We start from the raw sequence: 14576 nt of genomic DNA on the forward strand, positions 1-14576 counted from the left end.
ATTTTTTTTTTTTTTTGTTTCGCTTTGAATTTCTAATCGTTCTTCTTGCAAAGTAGGAGAGATAGAAATTCTTAATGGATGCTGTTATTGTCATTTTGCAGATCAAAGGTGCAATTTTTGCTCACTAGCAGTTGGTACATTTGAAGAAAGTAAAATATGGGACTGTCAAACACGAAAAATGGTTTCTCTCTGCTCCTTCCTTCTCATGGAGTGTTATTATTCACAGGAGAGGATAAAAGATGTTATTGGTGTCACTGCCCTTCTGTTGCGTATTCTTATTGTTTTAACTGATCCCAAAAGCTGGAAGATCATTACAAAGGAAAATTTTGAAGATGCAGAAACAGCTGGAAAGATAATCATTCAGTTTATAGGGAGCTGTAGAAGTGGATATTACTCATCAGTTAGAAGTTATATCAAAACATTAACCAAACATACAGATGAGAGACTGTTGATTACTACAAGTGCAGTAACTTTGACTCTACGACCATTCCATGTGCGACAGCCTGCTTTTGTTGATGAGCATCAACCGGACACGGATGTAGCTGTTGAAGAATACGTTTCTCTGATATTGACGATTCCTCGACTAGTTTTCTGCCTTCCAAGCGCTCTCATACGTGCACTGAAGCACAAGAGCATACTAATGCCAAGCTTTCACACTATATTGGTAAAACTTATAATAAATTTTCTTAGACCAATTAATTTTTGTCAAAGTCTCAAAAAAAAATGTAGAGAGAATAGGTTGCTTGTTTTGAGTCTCTGTTACTTTTTCTTGTTTACTTTCTTTTTTCCAAACAATCGAAGGACTTATTAAAGTGTGGCAGGTGACAGCAGATTTTGAAGGACAAAATCTTGACCAGAATATCTGTAATGGAGCATTCAGAAAAGCAAAGTTGTACCATGGAGATTCCTTCTCTTGGATGGGCTATCGGGAACATCATATCCCTGGCAACAAGTAGTGAAACTGACTTTATGGATCCACAAGAATTAAATCCAGAGATGTTTTATGTCTTGTATGTCCATGTTATTGTGACTCTAGCCGAGAATCTCTTGTCTCAGGTTGAAACTGTTGGAATTCAGGATATTCATCCTGATATTGAGGCCGCATTGAAGACTGAGAAAGGAGAAAATTCAGTTAAGATTTCTTTCGTGGAATTGCTTCGGCCAGTATGTCAACAGTGGCATCTCGCAAAACTGCTGGCAGCTTCTGGGAAAGAAATTCGTGTTATAGCAGAGAAAGATACAGAAACACTAGGATTGCTTGATATAGCACGATTATATTCATGCATGTTGAGAATCTTCTGCGTGCTGAATCCTGTTGTAGGGCCTTTGCCTGTCCTTAACATGCTATCCTTCTGTCCTGGATACATTGTCTCTTTGTGGAATTCTCTAGAGAGTTTCCTACTACCTAAAAGTGGTTGCCGTGCTGATGATTTATCTCAAGGATCTGTTAAAACTCCCTGGAATACAAGAATTCCATCTGAGAAGAAAATGAAACATCTTAAGAATGATGGTGTCAACAAGTGGGTGAATGTGCTAAACAAATTTTCTGGTAAATCACCAGGCCCGCGTGAACATGTGGAGTGTACTAGTGATCAACCAGAATCAAGCCAGGTTAATGAGTCAACTGATGATGCGTGGGATGTGGAAACTTTGAGGTGTGGTCCTGTAGGTATCTCCAAAGATGTGTCATGCCTGCTTCATCTATTTTGTGCAACCTATGCTCATTTACTCGTTGTTCTTGATGACATACAATTTTATGAAAAGCAGGTAAAAATGCAATATGGTTTCCTGCAGTGTATATGTTATTAGTCTCATACTATTTAGTATTTAACTGAAGGTTTGTTTTGGCATATAGGTCCCCTTTACGCTGGAGAAACAACGGAGAATTGCATCAATGCTAAATACACTCGTGTATAATGGATTGTTGCGAGGTACAGGTCCTGAGAATAGACAACTGATGGATTCTGCTATCAGATGTTTGCATCAATTGTATGAAAGAGATTGCAGACACCCTTTTTGTCCTTCTGCCCTATGGCTCTCACCTGGCAGAACTAGTAGACCTCCAATTGCATTTGCTGCTAGAACTCATGAGGTTTTACCAACCAGTAATGTTCTTACGTCTCCAAGCATGGGTTCTGTTATAACAATTACTCCGCATGTCTTTCCATTTGAGGAAAGGTAATCTTACCTTGCTTATCCTTCATAGCCTATCCATGTCATTTTTGTGCTACAAAATCTTCTAACTAACTATTACATGTCTCCTCAAACTCTTTATCTGCTTTTATCTGTTGACTGATGTTTATTTACATGTTTTGTTATTCCTGCAGGGTCCATGTGTTTAGAGAGTTTATCAGCATGGATAAAGCTTCAAGGAAAATGGCTGGTGAAGTGGATGCACCTGGTGCGAGGTCAATAGAGATAGTCGTTCGTCGAGGTCATGTGGTTGAGGATGGATTTCAGCAACTGAATTCTATTGGTAGCAGGCTAAAATCATCCATCCATGTCTCGTTTGTGAATGAGTCTGGCCTTCCTGAGGCAGGCCTAGACTATGGTGGGCTTTCAAAAGAGTTTTTAACTGACATAACAAAAGCAGCTTTTGCTACTGAGTAAGCTCTTCTATATGCATACTTTATTTTAGCCTATGCTGTTACTTGTCCAATGGATTAATTTTTGTTTTTATTGGCATTTTCTTTCCATTCTTTTCCAAAAGGTATGGGTTATTCTCGCAAACCCCTACTTCAGATAGGTTGCTTGTTCCTAGTCCATCTGCACGGCACCTTGAGAACGGGATTCAGATGATTGAGTTTCTTGGAAGAATTGTTGGAAAAGCTCTATACGAGGGAATACTGCTGGATTACTCTTTTTCACACGTTTTCATCCAGAAGCTTTTGGGACGTTATAGCTTTATTGATGAACTATCAGGGCTAGATCCAGAGCTCTACAGGAATCTCATGTATATCAAGGTAAAAACCATCGCAGGTGATATATCTGTCATCTCATATGTCAAAATTCAATCTTGCGTAAGTATCACAAGAGAGGGTTTCTGAGATCAAGATTCTTGTTTATACGCAGAATTATGATGGTGATTTGAAGGAGCTCTGTCTTGATTTCACAGTCACTGAAGAGTTTTGTGGAAAAATGAACATAATTGAGCTCAAACCCGGTGGGAAGGATATTTCAGTCATGAATGAGAATAAAATGCAATATATTCATGCAATGGCTGACTATAAACTCAACCGGCAGGTATGTATGTCTTTTTCTCGTTTTATAAAGAATCTACAGGTCAACCATCCTGCAAAAAAATTTACTTCATAATTAATGAGGTAAAAATGTTTTCCTATGTCTTGAATGCAGATTGTGCCCTTTTCAAATGCATTTTACAGAGGATTGACTGACCTTATATCTCCTGCTTGGTTGAAACTATTTAATGCCCATGAATTTAATCAGGTATGCGGCTTTATTGAAATGATTTCTTGAGTTTTTCTCTTTTACGAAGCGCTATTGTCTTACAAAAATTACTGTGTAGTTACTCTCTGGAGGAAACCATGATATTGATGTTGATGACCTAAGGAAGAATACAAAATACACTGGTGGTTACAGTGATAGCAGTCGAACAATCAAAATCTTCTGGGAGGTGATAAAAGTCGTGATCTCTTCTTTTTCTTCGTATTCTGTATGCTAATTTGTGACATAGGCGGAGAGTTGAGTGGCTCGTTTAATTTCTCTTGTTGCATGTCTCAGGTCATGAAAGGGTTTGAACCGAGTGAACGTTGCATGCTCCTCAAATTTGTGACTAGTTGTTCTCGAGCACCACTCCTTGGTTTCAAATACTTGCAGCCAACCTTCATCATCCATAAAGTTTGTTATTGAACTTTAGCTTCAAATGTAGGTGTGACATTCTGTTTGGTACGTTTTTTTCTTATGTTTGTGCTTTTTCATCTTCTGCAGGTCTCTTGTGATACTTCCCTTTGGGCTGCTATTGGAGGACAAGATGTAGAAAGGCTTCCATCTGCTTCCACGTGCTACAATACTCTTAAGGTGGAGTTTCAGTTGTTCTGTCTCCTTTGTTGTTTGCTTGTGAAGATTCCTGTATCTTTTTTGTTCAGTCTTTCTTTGTGGATTGCTTCAGCTTCCAACGTATAAACGAGCAAGCACTATGAGGGAAAAACTGTTGTATGCGATTACTTCAAATGCAGGATTTGAACTCTCGTAGAGATCTCTGACCAGGTATTCATCCCTTGTGATGCAACTAGACCTTTTATCCTTTATTCTATTCAATATATAAGCCTTCTGTCAGTAAAATTAGTAGGGCTGGTGTAAATAGTGTGTTTGGTTTATCTTAAGATTATGGGAACTTGGTTGGGTTTGATAAAATACGAAGCTGATATGGAACTTATATCTTGTACTGTATGCCTAACGAAACCTGAATTTTTTTATGATGCTCACATAGCAGTAAACTTTGATTTATTTATTCCTTTACCAAAATTCTTGCTGTAATCAAACTTAGAAATGTTAGTAGAGAGATAGATTAGACACACAGATAAAATATCAAAGATTGTGATATTCTCAAACAAAGCTTGGACCTATAGACCCATGTCACCCATCACACAGACCAGATTGGTAGTTTCTACATTCGGTCACACACACACACAATCTGTCTCTTATTTATGAGTTATACATATAAAGAAGGAAAGAGAAAAAGAGAGGAGAGAGAGAGAGACACACACTTTGGTAGCTATTTATTGGTATACAGTTTGAATTCAATCCAACTGAGATGAAACTCAATTCAAGAGATTAGAGAAATCCCTTGACCCAGTAGTTGACCAGCCAACAGCTCGTTTACAGCCTCTGTGGGGTGGAATCCATCCCAAAACACATATCCTGTGGCATTTACACACGTTCCGGGGGATAGAGAATTGCATAGGAACGATGTTTCTATTGTTCCTGTTCCGCAGCATGCCCTTTTTGTTTCAAAGAATCCTAAAATACGTGCAGTTTAGACATTTTATCTTGTTAGTCGCAAAAATAGATAAAATATCTGAGAAGTTCTTCCTATGAGTAGCTCACTCTATCATGGTTTCAAGGTTAATAAGGATTTAAAATTTGCATATGGCAGGCTCGTACCATTGTCAATTGGGTTGGTGATGATGTCCAGGAAAGGTTGGTAGACATCAAAGGCAACGAGCTTGAGGCCTGAGTGTCTATTCATCAATAATTGGGTTGTGGTCTCAAGTTTGGTGTTAAACATGACAGCATCGTTGTTCAGTCTCTCGACACAACTTTTGTTTCCTGCACCGAAAAGAGTGATAGCTGCAGGCAGGCAACCCATCGGCGGTAACGATATCACTCCAATTCTCCTTGCTCCTAGTTCATACAGATTCTGTTACAAGTGACAGTATGATTCTTGTTGACACAAAGAAAGGGTAAATAACTGATACGTTTTTTTTTTTCGTGTAAATTTGCACAGTCATATGGTTGCTTTGTTATGAATATCGAGTTCTACAGTTAGTTACTAAACTTAGAAGTACCTGGATGAATTCTGAGTAGGATCTCATGAGAATGTCAGAGAACTGATCAGGTGTATTTAGGATGTTGAGTAGAGGATTGATGTAATAGTTCTGAAGAAAGTCGCTAGATCCCGCGCTCAAAATGTGGATTCCTTTAGAGAATAGCCTGCGTGCGTTCTCCCTCCCGATCATGCTTGTTACTCTGTTTTGATACGCCCTGTAATAGCTTAGCTGTCGTGTTAAGGAGATCGCGCCCTGCAAAAGGAGGAGCAAAGCTCATGGATCAATTCACGTCATGTGTGTTGATATTGTATTGTGTTGTCTCCCTTACAAATGGAACAGACGTGGCATCATAGTATCCTGAAGAAGCTGATGCAAAGTTGGCGCCAATCGNCAAAAATAGATAAAATATCTGAGAAGTTCTTCCTATGAGTAGCTCACTCTATCATGGTTTCAAGGTTAATAAGGATTTAAAATTTGCATATGGCAGGCTCGTACCATTGTCAATTGGGTTGGTGATGATGTCCAGGAAAGGTTGGTAGACATCAAAGGCAACGAGCTTGAGGCCTGAGTGTCTATTCATCAATAATTGGGTTGTGGTCTCAAGTTTGGTGTTAAACATGACAGCATCGTTGTTCAGTCTCTCGACACAACTTTTGTTTCCTGCACCGAAAAGAGTGATAGCTGCAGGCAGGCAACCCATCGGCGGTAACGATATCACTCCAATTCTCCTTGCTCCTAGTTCATACAGATTCTGTTACAAGTGACAGTATGATTCTTGTTGACACAAAGAAAGGGTAAATAACTGATACGTTTTTTTTTTCCTGTAAATTTGCACATTCATATGGTTGCTTTGTTATGAATATCGAGTTCTACAGTTAGTTACTAAACTTAGAAGTACCTGGATGAATTCTGAGTAGGATCTCATGAGAATGTCAGAGAACTGATCAGGTGTATTTAGGATGTTGAGTAGAGGATTGATGTAATAGTTCTGAAGAAAGTCGCTAGATCCCGCGCTCAAAATGTGGATTCCTTTAGAGAATAGCCTGCGTGCGTTCTCCCTCCCGATCATGCTTGTTACTCTGTTTTGATACGCCCTGTAATAGCTTAGCTGTCGTGTTAAGGAGATCGCGCCCTGCAAAAGGAGGAGCAAAGCTCATGGATCAATTCACGTCATGTGTGTTGATATTGTATTGTGTTGTCTCCCTTACAAATGGAACAGACGTGGCATCATAGTATCCTGAAGAAGCTGATGCAAAGTTGGCGCCAATCGAGAAATTCTCGTTTCTTGCTTCTCGGCTTAGGAATGCAGGTGGGTATGAAGAGAAACCAAGGTACTCAGCTAGACACGAGGTGGAAGATAAAAAACCAATTAGATTAGGGAGAGAGAGATATGTGGTCTTGTGATAACGAATTTACCCGAGAAATCTACAGCCAGTTTCCCGTTGCAGAATCTTCCGGTGGGTCTTTGGTCGATGAAGTCTCTGCCATAAGGAGGAAAGTTGGATTTGACAATGCTGAGTAAGTTATTGTTGTTGCCAACGTCAACAATGGAATCACCGAACATGATGAGTGCAGGAACAATAGCTCCTCTGGATTGACAGAAGAAACAAGAAAACAAGACAAGAACCCTATACCCTGAACCTCTCATCTTTTGCATTCCGTTTTCTTCTTTGTCTAATGCAATCAGACCGTTTAGACAAAGAGAGAAGAAAGAGAAAGAGAGGGAGAGAGTGATCGATAGTTAATAGTCACGAAGAAAATAGAGAGTTAAGAAGATGATGAATGTATAATAATATAATCATTCTCCCCATGCTTATGTTTAAGATAAAGAAAAAGCATTTTCATAGTGCAAAAGAGTAGGTGAAATTTGTATGTGAGGTCTGTTTCTTTGGTCATTGGTCTTGGACAATAAGCAATATTTATTTTTCCATCCCGGGTTCGAAACCAAAACTTCCATCATAGTGAGATTGCAGTTTGGTCAACACGACAAGGTCTCCCTTGATCCACTTTGGTTTGTTGTGCAAACGGGTTACAGACTATTGAGACAATCCATCTATCTTTGATTGATTGCTGAGTTCTTCATTAATCTAATTTAGGTTCTTGGTTAACCGTTGGAAGGCATGAAAATAAGTTTTTGAGAGTGTGTTCAGTTTTCTTGGCAAGAAATGATTTGTTTGAAGAAAAACAAAGTTGAATATTGGCAAAACTATCATTATAACAAAGTGTGAGCTCCACCAACTTTTTGTTGGTGATGTAATAATAATGTCTCAAGTATAATGTGGCATCCACTTTGTGCACCTCAAAGATTATGTATGTTTTGTTTTTTTTTCCTTCTGTTCTCCCTCAAAGATTGTGGTTAAGCCATCATGGCTCTTTTTTCTTATAAAGGGCTCTTAAGCCATCATGGTTTATTTTACATTTCATGTATATTTTAATGAAAAGCTTACCAAAATTTTTACAAAAATGGAAAAATTTGGGCCAGATTACCATTGAATTAAAAATCTTTACCTGATACAAAACCCAAATAAGGAAAAAAAGTGGCCAATTCTGACACAAATTTGGCCTGTTGGCCATAATATACGAACTAATGTGTTAAGTCTTGTCTTGTAACTCTTGTAAATTAACAAATGAAACCTGCATTTTTGTAAACACTAACCTAAACGAAGTTAAACTTTCCAAAGTTCAAAGATGATTAATAGAATAGATTCTATAGCCAGCCATAAGCGACACCACGTCCTTTACTGTTCTTCAAAATGCTACTTTCACAACCTCTAGATGGGCTTCTCATAAACTAAAGCCCAATTCGAACTGTGCTGGGAATTCTCTTAAATTAACTTCCCCCCGTTTTAATTTTACCTTTTTACTAGTATAGTAGCTTAAGTTTTTATAATTAAAAAAAAAGGATAAACTGAATAATTAACAAAATCAAAAATAGGCTAGAGTTGGTTTAGCTTGTAATTAAACGCCAGTAAATTTTCATTTTTTACTAGTAGCTTCAGATTGACGTCAGTTAATTTCCAGATTTTACCAGTAGCTACAAAATAAAGCAGCAGCTTTCTCATTTTTTTTTTTTTTTTCATCTTTCTCCCCCAATTTGTCTCGTCCGACTTCAAAACCACAACACAATCGTTTCATCAATCGTCTTCTTCGTTCTCTCTGATTCTCCCATTCAATAATTCACAGGTTCCTCCAAACTTCTCTCTGATTCTCAGCTCTTTCACGAATTAATGGAAGCTGATGAGTTCTCTTCTGCATTAGGTTTTTTTTCTTAAAATTGTTCGATTTTGGTTTCTAATTTTTTTTTTTTGGCTAATAATAGCTATGGCGGATACAGTAGAGAAAGTTCCCAACGTTGTTGAGTCATCATCTTCCTCCGTGGAAGCACCTGTTATCGCCGATAAGACTGAGCCCACGACGACGGAGAAGAAAAAGTGGGGCGATGTTGAGGATGATGACGAAGAGGAAGCAGTATCGGAACTCAATTCTTTGACCATTAAGGAAGAAGAGAAAAGTGATTCTGTGCTTGAAGAACCTGAAGATTCAAACATCAAAGCGGTATTTAACTAGGACCTTTCCGATTAGTAGATTTCGTTAGTGTAGTGAATTGTGATTTGTGTTGAATCTCGCCTAATCGAGCTTAGATCTGGGGTTTTACTATGAAGTAATTAGGGTTTGTTTTTGGATCGATTGCTTCGAAGTCAGATTTATTTGATTTTGATTTTTTTTGTGAAGGTTGTTTCGGGTGATACACCATATACATCAGCAAGTAGGTTTGAGGATTTGAACTTATCTCCTGAGTTGATGAAAGGCTTGTACGTGGAGATGAAATTCGAAAAGCCTAGCAAGATTCAAGCTATCAGTTTGCCAATGATTATGACTCCTCCTCACAAGCATCTGATTGCTCAGGCACATAACGGATCTGGGAAGACCACTTGTTTCGTTCTTGGAATGTTGTCTCGGGTTGATCCGACACTGGCAGAGCCTCAGGCGCTCTGCATTTGTCCCACTAGAGAATTAGCTAATCAGGTTTGTCTTGTTCTGTTACTCTATGATGATCTGAGAGTTGTTTGATTGTTGACTTGGGAAAATCTTGTTAAGAGGCTTAACTCATGTAAGTAAATTGGTTGGATGGCAGAATATGGACGTTCTTCAGAGGATGGGGAAGTTTACTGGGATCACTGCAGAATTGGCTGTGCCAGAGTCAACGAGAGGCGGACCATCGGCTCCAAGACGAGGTCCTGTTACTGCTCATGTGGTGATTGGCACCCCTGGAACGCTTAAGAGGTGGATGTCATTCAAGAGACTAGGTCTAAATCATTTGAAGATTCTGGTTTTTGATGAGGCTGACCATATGCTTGCTACGGTATGCTCTTTCTTCTGTTTTACTTTGTTTTCTTTATTTCTCAACTGTAATATGATTAACTCTTTTGTATAATGTAATAATTGTTTCCCTTCAAATGTGGTTGGTAACTGAATATTCATTGCTATTGCAGGATGGCTTTAGGGATGATTCCTTGAAGATAATGAAAGACATTGGGAGAGTTAATCCCAATTTCCAGGTATGTTTTTTTATGCTTCTTGACCGATAAGTAGGATGAAAATTGATTTCTAGTAGTCTACCATGGTATTGAGGGGCACAAGTTATTCTGTTGAACATATGTCTATGTTTGTTTTGATGCTCAGAAGCTCTTAGTAAAAAGAAACAATTCAGCTGTGTTTTTATATTGTTTAGAGCCCTTTATTTTATTAGGACATGTCTGTGTTTAAACGAAGATGAATCTGTCTTTACTGCAAAAGGCTGTACTAAATTATGGGTTATTTCATTATCTCAGTGGCTGTTAGTCTAAATTAAAGTAAACTATTTTTTTTTGCTTTTTCTATAAATAGTATTGTCTGCTTTTGTTCTTGACCTTCTTTTCTACAGGTTCTACTTTTCTCGGCAACTTTTAACGAAACTGTCAAAGATTTTGTGGCGAGGACAGTCAAGGATCCCAACCAATTGTTTGTCAAAAGAGAGGATCTAGCTTTGGACTCGGTAAAGCAGTTTAAAGTTCTTTGCCCGAAGGAGGAAAACAAGATTGAAGTCATTAAGGATCAGATTATGGAGCTTGGGGATATTGGGCAAACCATTATCTTTGTGAAGACAAAAGTGTCTGCTACTAAGGTGCACAAAGCCCTTGCCGAAATGGGATATGATGTCACCAGTGTCCATGGTAATTTGTCTGAAGTGGACAGGGATAAGATTGTTAAGGAGTTCAAAGACTGCCTTACTCAAGTGCTAATTGCTACTGATGTCATTGCAAGAGGTTTTGACCAACAGCGGGTAAATATTATCATTTGACCCTTTTCCTTTCTTCTCCTTTTTTCCCAAAGTTGCTTATTCAATACCTCTTGCTGATTATATATACAATACTTGCAGGTGAATCTGGTTGTGAATTATAATCTTCCCATTAAATATGAGACCGGAGAGCCAGATTATGAGGTGTACCTTCACAGGGTTGGGAGAGCTGGTCGGTTTGGTCGTAAAGGTAAGTTTTGATTCTTGCATTTTTATTTATCTCAAGTGTTGCCACAAGTTTTCATCAGTTTCTTAACTATGTTTGCCACAAGTTGTCATCAGTTTCTGAAATATGTATTTGTATTGTAGGAGCGGTATTTAACCTGATGTTAGATGATGGGGGGGATAAAGAGGTGATGGAGAAGATCGAGAAGTATTTTGGAGCAAATGTTAAGGAGGTATAGTAAGATTTAATGAGAACTACATATATATCTTTTTAAGTGTTTGTTACAACAGTATCCAATGAATTTTAAACTTTACTGCAGATTAAGTCATGGAACTCTGAGGAGGAGTATAAGAGTGCGTTGAAGGAAGCTGGCCTGCTCGACGAGTGAGGAAGAGGAACAGAGTGTGTTCAAAACATCTAAAAGACTTATGTCGTCTGTTTTTTGAGATTGCTTAAAAAAGAAACTTGTATACGTCTTTGGGGTTTTTTTTTAGTAATCTTTTTTATCAGATTGCTGAGATTTTCAGACTGTTGTAGCTTATTTATCATAAGGGAAAAAAACATAATTTTGTTGTCAATGTCAATCACTTGAGTATGAACTTAAGAACAGTGAATAATTTTCTTTACAACATCGGATAAAAGTCAGAGGACACAAACCCAAGACTTCGGTAATTGTGTTGAGTTCAATGTGCAAAGCATATTATAAATTCAAATGTTTGAAGTTTTAGCAGCAAGATGAATAAGTGCTCGTCGATGATACGTAGTACGCAGCTTCTTGTATTTCTGCACAAATGCTGCCGTATCAATTTCCTTCTCTAGGAACTTCTCTTGCAGGGCTTCGGATTCTTCATCCACCTGATTCATAGCCTCTGCAATACCAGCAAAAGGTGTTTAGAAGTGATGACATGACACAAGAACTGTAGAGAAGATGAGGGAAGAATATAAACTTGTTACCTTGAAGTTTATGAAGAAGAGAACCAGGGGAGTAGAATTTGAGGATCTCTTCTTTTTGCCTCTCAAGCTCATTGAGCTTTTCTTGCGCAGTTGCGAGCTCAGTTGTACGAATAATTCTGCACTGTTATCAGAGTAGCTAATAGTAAAAAAATGAGATATCCAAAAAGGTCAAAGATGGTAAACTGAACAAGGATAGTTGGTTCTTGATACATACTTGGTTTCTGAGTTCCATTATCTGTGGCTCTTTCTCCAAGTTCTCTCCTGTTACATTTGACCACATAAAAGTTTTAGATTTCCGGATGAAACAAGAGTTTCTCGTAAAATGTAATGAGCCACAGAGGACTTACTAGCTAGCTGCAACGTTTCTCTGCGGAGCTCATCTTTGATCTGATGGGTAGAAACAAAGCACAAAACAAATTAATGCGGTTTTACTTCCAAAGACTATAAAACACAGAACCATAAAACACCACATTACTTAAAAGATGATGCCATGATGAAGTAGCAAGAGGAAACAATGAAAAATCTCAACACATACCTAATGAAGTTACTATCTTAGAAATATAGATAAAACTTGTCTATCCAGAAACAATTGACTGATATATAAAACTTACATTGTTCTGGATTTTGACCTGTTCAAGAGAGAGCAGAAATTGCTGATACGCATCTTTGTCATTGAGAAGCTTCCTGAGCTCATCCACGCTACAGAAAAGTAAACAACACCATTCAAAAAGAAAGCAAAACAAAAACGCAACACACGAGAAGAAGCATTAACAAACAAAACGCAAACCTTTTGTCTTTCAAGAAGACGATAATGCCAGCTGCTTCATCCGGTGAGACTTGCGCTGGCATCTGACCAGATGTTTGAGGCCGGGATGAACTTGGCGAACTGACTAAAGAAGGAGAGTACCATGGCGACTGTGAAGAAGCTTCAGGAGGACGAGACTGTCCTTGTTGTTGATCCTTTGATCCCCTTATATGTCACAACAAAAAAATAAACCATCATCAACTACAAATCTCAGCTTCTAGGTCATCAGTATTATACATCACCGATTCAACCAAAATGCAGAACATAGATAAGGACTCATCAAAACTCCTACATGAAACTACAACGTTCTCTAATCAGTAACTGAGCAAATCTAGACTAATACTACCACCTCAAAAGGTACTTTACCAACAACCTAATATCCTAAATCGCCAACAAATCCAATTTTCATAACACAAGTAATAAAACAGAAACCACTTTAAAATCAAAGAGATCATATGAAAAAAACAGATAACAAAAAAAAAAAAAATCTCACAATCACGGCAACACACAATATAAAGATTGTAAGAAAAATTGGTTTATTACCAAAAATTGAACATCTTTGTTTCAAGAAATCGTCGACCAACCAAAAGGAGCAAAACTCAAATCTTCGTACTTCTTCTTCTTCTTCTTCTTCCCTAAAGGCCTAAACCACCAGATCGACAAAAAAATTAACAACTTTTAAGAAACCTGACTCCGTCTCCGTCGTGTTTCAACGAAAATTCCAACTCTTCGATCTTTTCCTGTGTTTCGTCGTTTCAGATTCTTTTTTACTTCTTAGCTCTCAAATAGGCCCAAATACAAACAATTAAGGCCCATTATTGAAAATGGCGGCGTTTTAATCATCGTCGTCCTTATCCACACGCTTAACGGCTCGCGCTTCCTAAACATTGTTGTTGTCTGCACCCAAGCTTCGAAAAAGAGCTCCTCATCAATGGAGTCTTCTCTCTTTTCTCCATCTTCCTCCTCCTCTTCTTATTCTTCTTCTCTCTTCACTGCAAAACCTACGCGTCCTCCTTCCTCAAACCCCAAATTCTTCTCTTTCCCCATCAAATCCTCCATAGAGAAACCTAAACCCAAACCCAAACTCGAGACAAATTCTTCGAAATCACAGTCATGGGTCAGCCCAGATTGGCTCACTTCACTCACCCGTACCCTTTCCTCAGGTAAAAACGACGATTCGGGCATACCAATCGCAAGCGCGAAGCTCGACGACGTCTCTGACCTCCTCGGAGGAGCTCTCTTCTTACCTCTTTACAAATGGATGAACGAGTACGGACCCATTTATCGTCTCGCTGCTGGTCCTCGCAATTTCGTGGTCGTGAGTGACCCAGCGATTGCTAAACACGTTTTGAGGAACTATCCTAAGTACGCTAAAGGCTTAGTCGCTGAAGTCTCCGAGTTTTTATTCGGTTCGGGTTTCGCAATCGCTGAAGGACCTCTTTGGACGGTAAATTTCATCTTCCTCCACATCTCAATTTTGGAATCGTTGGGCACTATCTTGTGTGATAAGTAACCTTGACTCTAGGTTTAGGGTTCAAAGCTTCTCAATTTGGGCTTAGTTTTGAAACCATTGAAGTCTGATTTTTTTTTTTTTATGTATAGGCGAGGCGAAGAGCGGTGGTACCGTCTCTTCACAAGAGGTATTTGTCTGTGATTGTGGAGAGAGTGTTCTGTAAATGTGCAGAGAGGCTTGTTGAGAAGTTGCAGCCTTATGCAGAGGACGGTACTGCTGTGAATATGGAAGAGAAGTTCTCTCAGTTGACACTTGATGTTATTGGCTTGTCTCTGTTTAACTACAATTTC

The 14576-nt window shown here is 38.6% G+C and overlaps 6 protein-coding genes across 9 annotated transcripts in view; 3 read left to right on the plus strand and 3 right to left on the minus strand.

Moving 5' to 3' along the window:
* LOC104791572 (E3 ubiquitin-protein ligase UPL7) overlaps nt 1–5225 on the plus strand; it is a 6721-nt gene extending 1496 nt beyond the window's left edge. Inside the window, exons 4-15 of one of the 3 annotated variants that reach the window (XM_010517493.2) lie at nt 102–664; nt 829–1767; nt 1856–2178; nt 2328–2606; nt 2711–2963; nt 3073–3243; nt 3355–3447; nt 3527–3634; nt 3742–3858; nt 3949–4038; nt 4130–4227; nt 5117–5225. In XM_010517493.2, coding sequence (XP_010515795.1) covers nt 102–664; nt 829–1767; nt 1856–2178; nt 2328–2606; nt 2711–2963; nt 3073–3243; nt 3355–3447; nt 3527–3634; nt 3742–3858; nt 3949–4038; nt 4130–4213 — 3020 coding nt within the window. In that variant the 3' untranslated portion in view covers nt 4214–4227; nt 5117–5225. Of the gene's footprint in view, nt 1–101; nt 665–828; nt 1768–1855; nt 2179–2327; nt 2607–2710; nt 2980–3072; nt 3244–3354; nt 3448–3526; nt 3635–3741; nt 3859–3948; nt 4039–4129; nt 4228–5116 lie in introns of those variants that run through there. The other 2 variants (XM_010517494.2, XM_010517495.2) reach the window with 2 other exon arrangements.
* LOC104699101 (GDSL esterase/lipase At3g53100) lies at nt 4529–5894 on the minus strand. Its single transcript, XM_010414447.2, has 4 exons — nt 5839–5894; nt 5529–5762; nt 5125–5380; nt 4529–4980 (listed from the first exon to the last, which is right to left on the minus strand). The coding sequence occupies exons 2-4, from the start codon at nt 5697–5699 to the stop codon at nt 4787–4789; spliced, it is 621 nt and encodes a 206-aa protein (XP_010412749.2). The 5' UTR covers nt 5700–5762; nt 5839–5894; the 3' UTR covers nt 4529–4786.
* On the minus strand, nt 5938–7392 carry LOC104791571 (GDSL esterase/lipase At3g53100-like). Of its 2 annotated transcripts, none has more exons than XM_010517491.2 (4): nt 6927–7388; nt 6719–6849; nt 6409–6642; nt 5938–6261 (listed from the first exon to the last, which is right to left on the minus strand). In XM_010517491.2, exons 1-4 carry the CDS (start codon nt 7165–7167, stop codon nt 5953–5955), a joined length of 915 nt encoding a protein of 304 aa, XP_010515793.1. In that variant the 5' UTR covers nt 7168–7388; the 3' UTR covers nt 5938–5952. The 2 variants fall into 2 exon arrangements, with proteins under 2 accessions (XP_010515793.1, XP_010515794.1); XM_010517492.2 differs by having other exon boundaries at nt 6104–6245; nt 6927–7392.
* On the plus strand, nt 8581–11592 carry LOC104791574 (DEAD-box ATP-dependent RNA helicase 38). Its single transcript, XM_010517498.2, has 9 exons — nt 8581–8693; nt 8830–9065; nt 9243–9536; nt 9646–9873; nt 10004–10069; nt 10435–10833; nt 10930–11038; nt 11158–11246; nt 11334–11592. The coding sequence occupies exons 2-9, from the start codon at nt 8832–8834 to the stop codon at nt 11400–11402; spliced, it is 1488 nt and encodes a 495-aa protein (XP_010515800.1). The 5' UTR covers nt 8581–8693; nt 8830–8831; the 3' UTR covers nt 11403–11592.
* Nucleotides 11533–13530, minus strand: LOC104791573 (vacuolar protein-sorting-associated protein 37 homolog 1). The gene is made up of 7 exons (XM_010517497.2): nt 13317–13530; nt 12756–12938; nt 12580–12667; nt 12316–12355; nt 12183–12229; nt 11969–12089; nt 11533–11883 (listed from the first exon to the last, which is right to left on the minus strand). The coding sequence occupies exons 1-7, from the start codon at nt 13328–13330 to the stop codon at nt 11723–11725; spliced, it is 654 nt and encodes a 217-aa protein (XP_010515799.1). The 5' UTR covers nt 13331–13530; the 3' UTR covers nt 11533–11722.
* Nucleotides 13630–14576, plus strand: part of LOC104791575 (carotene epsilon-monooxygenase, chloroplastic-like) — a 3149-nt gene continuing 2202 nt past the window's right edge. Inside the window, exons 1-2 of the mRNA XM_010517499.2 lie at nt 13630–14220; nt 14376–14576. Coding sequence (XP_010515801.1) covers nt 13705–14220; nt 14376–14576 — 717 coding nt within the window. The 5' untranslated portion in view covers nt 13630–13704. The remainder of the gene's footprint in view (nt 14221–14375) is intronic.

The sequence above is a fragment of the Camelina sativa genome, chromosome 6, assembly GCF_000633955.1.
Source record: "Camelina sativa cultivar DH55 chromosome 6, Cs, whole genome shotgun sequence".
In the NCBI taxonomy this organism is placed as follows: Eukaryota; Viridiplantae; Streptophyta; class Magnoliopsida; order Brassicales; family Brassicaceae; genus Camelina; species Camelina sativa.

Coding starts and splice junctions, on each gene's coding strand:
- LOC104791574 (XM_010517498.2), top strand. CDS start 8,832: ATGGCGGATACAGTAGAGAAAGTTCCCAACGTTGTTGAGTCATCATCT. Junction 9,874..10,003: donor CTGACCATATGCTTGCTACG/GTATGCTCTTTC, acceptor TTGCTATTGCAG/GATGGCTTTAGGGATGATTC. Junction 10,834..10,929: donor GAGGTTTTGACCAACAGCGG/GTAAATATTATC, acceptor CAATACTTGCAG/GTGAATCTGGTTGTGAATTA.
- LOC104791571 (XM_010517491.2), bottom strand. CDS start 7,167: ATGCAAAAGATGAGAGGTTCAGGGTATAGGGTTCTTGTCTTGTTTTCT. Junction 6,643..6,718: donor ATGCCACGTCTGTTCCATTT/GTAAGGGAGACA, acceptor CTCCTTTTGCAG/GGCGCGATCTCCTTAACACG. Junction 6,262..6,408: donor CCTACTCAGAATTCATCCAG/GTACTTCTAAGT, acceptor CACTTGTAACAG/AATCTGTATGAACTAGGAGC.
- LOC104699101 (XM_010414447.2), bottom strand. CDS start 5,699: ATGATCGGGAGGGAGAACGCACGCAGGCTATTCTCTAAAGGAATCCAC. Junction 5,381..5,528: donor CCTACTCAGAATTCATCCAG/GTACTTCTAAGT, acceptor CACTTGTAACAG/AATCTGTATGAACTAGGAGC. Junction 4,981..5,124: donor CACCAACCCAATTGACAATG/GTACGAGCCTGC, acceptor CACGTATTTTAG/GATTCTTTGAAACAAAAAGG.
- LOC104791573 (XM_010517497.2), bottom strand. Junction 12,230..12,315: donor AGAAACGTTGCAGCTAGCTA/GTAAGTCCTCTG, acceptor CAAATGTAACAG/GAGAGAACTTGGAGAAAGAG. Junction 12,090..12,182: donor TAATGGAACTCAGAAACCAA/GTATGTATCAAG, acceptor CTCTGATAACAG/TGCAGAATTATTCGTACAAC.